Source organism: Merops nubicus, unplaced genomic scaffold (genome assembly GCF_000691845.1).
Source record: "Merops nubicus isolate BGI_N331 unplaced genomic scaffold, ASM69184v1 scaffold5411, whole genome shotgun sequence".
NCBI lineage: Eukaryota > Metazoa > Chordata > Aves > Coraciiformes > Meropidae > Merops > Merops nubicus.
In genome coordinates, this window is record NW_008588874.1 from 1 (window position 1) to 5,305 (window position 5,305).

General features: G+C 46.5%; 1 protein-coding gene across 1 annotated transcript; it reads left to right on the plus strand.

Moving 5' to 3' along the window:
• The first annotated feature begins 684 nt into the window (after window positions 1-684).
• Window positions 685-3,932, plus strand: LOC103781657 (chromosome unknown open reading frame, human C11orf57). The gene is made up of 4 exons (XM_008949375.1): window positions 685-779; window positions 1,844-1,996; window positions 2,561-2,614; window positions 3,416-3,932. Exons 1-4 carry the CDS (start codon window positions 697-699, stop codon window positions 3,930-3,932), a joined length of 807 nt encoding a protein of 268 aa, XP_008947623.1. The 5' UTR covers window positions 685-696.
• The last annotated feature ends 1,373 nt before the right edge of the window (window positions 3,933-5,305 follow it).

Below are 5,305 nucleotides of genomic sequence, written 5' to 3' on the forward strand. Positions count from 1 at the left end.
GTGTGTGTGTGTGTGTGTGTTTACCCGTGGAAGTTACCCCGTGAAAACCGGTATTCTCTCGGGACTTTCATGAGAATCACGGTTTGCCTTTTTAAAAGGAGCAAACTTTTAGTTGTTTGTGTTTGTTTGTCTTCTAGTTGTCCTGTGTGTGTACTTTCAATGGCATCAAAGAATTTGAACTTTCTGTTAATGTGCACAGGCAGGACTTCAGTGCAAGACTAAGAAACTCTGATAAATTTAGCAAGCTAGTTAATTAATTCCAGACATCATTCAGCAGGTCCAGCTCATTTATTTCCTAAGCTTATAAAATTACATTCATTGTTCATAAAAAGAAATCTGTGCCAAACCCCTCAGTATTTGCATGCTGTGTTCTTCCAGCCTCTAGTGTGTGTCTGGGAGGGGAATAAATGACAAGGAAGGGTAGCCAGGACAGCTGGGACAGCAAAATCAGGCAAACCCACTGTTTCTGCTGCTGCTACCCTTGTGTGTTTTGTTAGGGCATTATCATCATGATGTTCTTCTCCTGGTTACTGTCATTATAGGCAGAAATAACAAGGCTGGTAGGAAAGCTGGCTGTGAGTTTTGTTAGCAGGACTGTAGAGCTGGGAGCTGCTGCTACGTGCTACCTGTCTGTAAAGTTTCCCTAAGTTACATTGGTTTCCTTTCTGTGACTTTCAGATTCAGGAAGAAACAGAAATGTGGAAAATAAGGGAGTGGGAGAAGCAAACAGAAGAGACTTACTGGAAAAGGCAAAGCAGAATGCTGTCAGACACCTCCAGGTGGGTTTTAGTTGTGTGGAGGAGATATTTGTCTTGACTTAGTTGCTGAACCTTTGCTGCTGTAATACTTCAAGAGCATTCTGTGCTGTCTATATGTTTAAAATATAGGCAGGCTACGTAGACTACAGGTATGTTTATTTTCTCCTTAACAAGTGCCTGGAAAGAGGGACTTTGATCTCTTCATCTAGATGTATAGTCTTCAAAATACAACACCAAGTGGGCTGGGCTCTACCAGGCAATGGGGGTGCTTAAGTAACACACCAGAATGTTGTGAGAGAAGTCTCATGTGTAACCATTTAGGTTAGCAGCAAACAAAGCTGTTATGTGTGAGGTCCTGCACTGTTGGATCTCACCAGTACTGCCCACTGCTCCTGTGGTGTCTGTTGATGGTTCTGACAGGTCTGGGGATCTCACAAACGACATGAAGACAAGCTGAGCCTGGGTGGAGGGTTGGGGTTTGGGGCAGAAGGGGACCTTAATACCACAAAGACTTTTCAGAAGTGTGAATGTTGCAGGAAGTGGTTTTAGTGTCAGGGGAGAACTTTCAGACCTAAGCTCACTCCGTGGCTGCTGGTTGGCTCAGGAAGTGGCATTTCAAGTGAGAAAACAAAACTAGACCCATGGGCATAGGAGATCACTTAAAACTGTTGGTGCTTCCTGTGGATTTGGGGTCTTAGACCCGATCAAACTGCAGCTCTAGCAAGTCAGTTCTACTTAGTTTCCCCTTTGCTGCTGTTAGTAGCCTGTGTCTCACTGTGCAGCATTCCAGAGGAAGAGAACTGTGTTGTGAGGGGCAGGATAACCCCCTGCTCTACGTTTGCATTGTGAGCACCTCTGTCAAGAATTCTGCTGTGCAGTAAGTTCAAAAATCCAGTGTTAGCTGCTGCCCTGTTCTTGTGAGAGCTGTTAATGGGGACTGTGTTAAAATCATAGCTGGTCTTCTTGCATGGATGGGCATCCTAGACTTGCTGGATTTTTGCTTCTCTCACTGGACTAACCCCTTGCTCAGAAGGTTCCCCATCAGAGCTGAGAGCTGAGGGGTGACTGTTCTCTTTCTGCAGCAGTCGGATGCGCAGTGATGGCTTTGATGAGGAAGGCCACAGGGCTGACTGGAGAACAAAGAACTCTCAGTTTCTGGACCTAGTGGAAGATGATCTCCTTCGGGCCAGATCCTGGAATAAAAAGCTGTATGAATGTGAAGCCAACATGCCCGACAGGTCTGTGGAGGAATTCATGTTCTGTGATTATAACTGTAATTAAAACACCTTTTTGGAATTCTCTGCAAAGTTAGTCCATTTCTCTTTTCAGTATGTTCTCCTACAATATAATGCCTGGTCTCATTCTGAGAATGAATCGATGTGCACAGACTTTTGCAGTCACAGAATACCTAAATTGAGCTCATCTGTAGAGTTCCAAAGTCACACTGAGCAGCAAAAACTCAGCCCTAAGCTTAGCAACTAAAAGCTGAGTATTTACTGCTTTGCCCAGAGAACTTAAAACATCTTGAGAAATGCAATTTAGTTTTCTCCTGGGTTATTTTAAAGAAACTTGAGTTGTAGCTTTCCCTGAACAAAAATGCAAGATACTAAGAGTGTAAGGTGTATTTAAATAGTACCAACCAAAATAGTCATATTTCCTTCATCCTTTGTTGGGAAGGTTCTGGCAGCCCTTCTCCTTTGCTGTCTGAAGTCTTGTTCATTCTGTGGCTCTGGCTTTTCAGAATTCTATTTTTTCCTTAAATACTTTGTCTCTTTCTAACAGATGGTTCTGTTTCCTTACAGATGGGGTCACAGTGGCTATAAAGAGTTGTACCCTGAAGAATTTGATACAGATAGGTAAGGCAAGCAAGCTTACTAATGTAGCCAGGATCTGATTTCTGGCAGGTTCTACGTGGAATTTTACAAACAGAGTTTTAAGCTTTGAATATAGATCAGCCTTGAGTGTAAACCAGCACTGGGTACAGACATCCACTGAAAAAATCTAGTCCATTAATGTAGTTTGCCCTTGTCTGAGTCTTATGTGAGGGCTGCATCTTTTATAGCAATGAGACATTCAGTTTTAGCTTGAGTTACTAAAATGCTACAAACCTGGAAGCTCTGTCTGGGCCCACAGAGAGCCAGAGCAGTAGGCTGAATCCAAACTAGCTCAGCATACACCCTCTCAGATATCAGCTCCAGGTTCTCCTTTCAGTTACAGTGTACCTGTGTTCTCTGTGTTTCTCATTATTTAGAGAATATGAATTCTTGCAGTAGTCTAGAGAGTGGAGACTGAACTGTAAAATAAGATCTTAGACAGAATTAATTATTTTTAAACTACATGTAACAATCACCACATACAATATATGTTAGGCTTACAGGTTTGGAGTAACCTGCTATGAATGGGTTTTCATCACTCGGTGGCTTTCAGTACACATTCTCCTTGGGTCTGGCTCAAATGTCTTTAAACAGATGTGGACCCAGGCTGTTAGGGAGTACTTGAAACAAAATTGCAGCTGCCACATTCTGTCTTAAGCATCTGATTCCCTGCTCCAGCCAAATTCATTGGTGGGCTTGTGTAGAGCTCTGAGATAGAAAAGGCTCAGTTGCTGTTCTCCTGCCTGTCTGCTTCCTTTGGGTCACCCTTTGTTCTTTTCACAGCGACCAGCAAGAAGGAGATGAACAAAATGCCGTCAATGGGAAAAAAAAATCTCAGCCAGGCAAGCCAAGTGCCCGTGAGTCACACAAACGGAGAAGGACAAAGAAATCCCACAAGAAGAAGCAAAAAAAGCGATCGCACAAAAAGCGGAAGAAAAAGAAAAAGGAGCAGGGGAGAACATCCTCTGAGTCCTCCCGGGAGAGCTCCGGGGAGGAGACGCCCGGCACCCGCAGGGGCAAACACCGGCGCAAGAAAAAGACCAGGAAAGTGCCTGCCAGGGAACCTACCTCCTCTTCTGGGCAGGAAAGTGACTTTTCTCATGCAAGCAGCTCAACCACCAGCAGCTCGGAGGACAGTGAGTCTGAGGAAAAAAAAGAGAAAAGGCCCCCAAAAAAGAGAAAGAAACGTGACAGTTCTGTGTCGGAGCGGCACAGCGAAGTACCAGAGAAGAAGAACAAGAGGAAGAACTGGAAAGTGGCCGCTGATGAGAAATCAGAGGATAGCTCAGATGAGGACTGATGAGTCTGAGCTGCAGCTCAAACGACGAGGTAGAGGACAGAGGCAGGTATTTGTCTTTCAGCACTGTCCCGTGGTACAACTTATCTCAGCACTGTGGTTTATACACCTTCTGCCAGCCCGCGGGGGAGAAGCTGAGCCTTGGCCTGCAGCAGCTGCCCCTTTGCTTTTCATTGACCTGACATTCAGAAAACAAGTTGCCTGTCTCACAGGTTGGCTAGTCTTGACAACTTCAGATTATTTTTCTGTGACCAGGTTGACCTCTGATGCATGAAAGTGTTACAGGCTGTCTGCAGGGGGAAGCAGGCATGTTCACAGCATTTTCAGTTTGCTTTGTTTTTTGTTTTTTTAACTAAGTTTTAACAGATTGCTTTTTTGGGTTACCAAATCAATGACCAAGAGTTACAGAAGGTCTCATAACAGAGGAAGTGTCACTGAATTTAACCCTGCAGTAGCTCTCTTCCCATCCTCCAGCTGAAGCAGACCTGTGTGGCAGCGTGCACATGGTCAGCTGGGCACAGAAGGGAGCAGGAGGGAATGCTCTCTTTTCAGCTGAAGGTGCAGTGGCTCCTTCCATACTGATGAGGACACCAGTGTATCTGCTTGTTACAGACTTTTCTCCAGGTCCTGGCGTGGGGCTGGCCCTTGTGTTTACCTTTCCTTCGTTCTCTCTAGGGGGATGCTGAAGCCGTTGGTGCTGACAGAGAGGCCTTGGTGGGTGTTGTGTTCTGTCTCTGGTGTGCCCAGGGTATTACTGGAGAAACTGGTACTGGTCCGTTCTCCCTGCAGTTGAACAGCCAAGCCTTTTAACAAAATAAATAAATCCAGACAGGTTCCATGTGTTTGTCATTGTTTTGGGGTAAACCCCGAGGACAGCACAGGCCTGAGGAGCCCAGGTGGGCCTTGTGTTCTCCCTGTGCCACCTCTTTCTGAGCAGGTGCCTGTGGAGGGCTCAGGGATGGAGCAAGGGAGGCTGGAGCTGGGAGACACCACACTGTGGCTGTTGTGTGTCAGTGACAGTGGGCAGACACCCCACACTGTGGCTGTTGTGTGACAGGGGGCAGACCCCCCACACTGTGGCTGTTGTGTGTCAGTGACCGAGCACGGCTCCAGCCTTGGTCCACACCTCAACAAGTACAGGACACCCTCGGTGACCCTGGGTCCTGATTCTAAGTCCTGCTTACTGCCCACTTGCAGGGAAGCGATGCCCTCTCAGGGAAGCCCTGCAGCGAGCAGCACCGCGGGCTCAGCCTGCCTGCAGCGGGTCCGTCCTGCAGTAACAGCACAACGCTTTGCGTCCGCCGCAGGAAACGCCGCAAAACGTGTTTATTTTATCAGCTCTCCTCGTGCCAGCGTTTTTCATGAGCTGTGGTGCG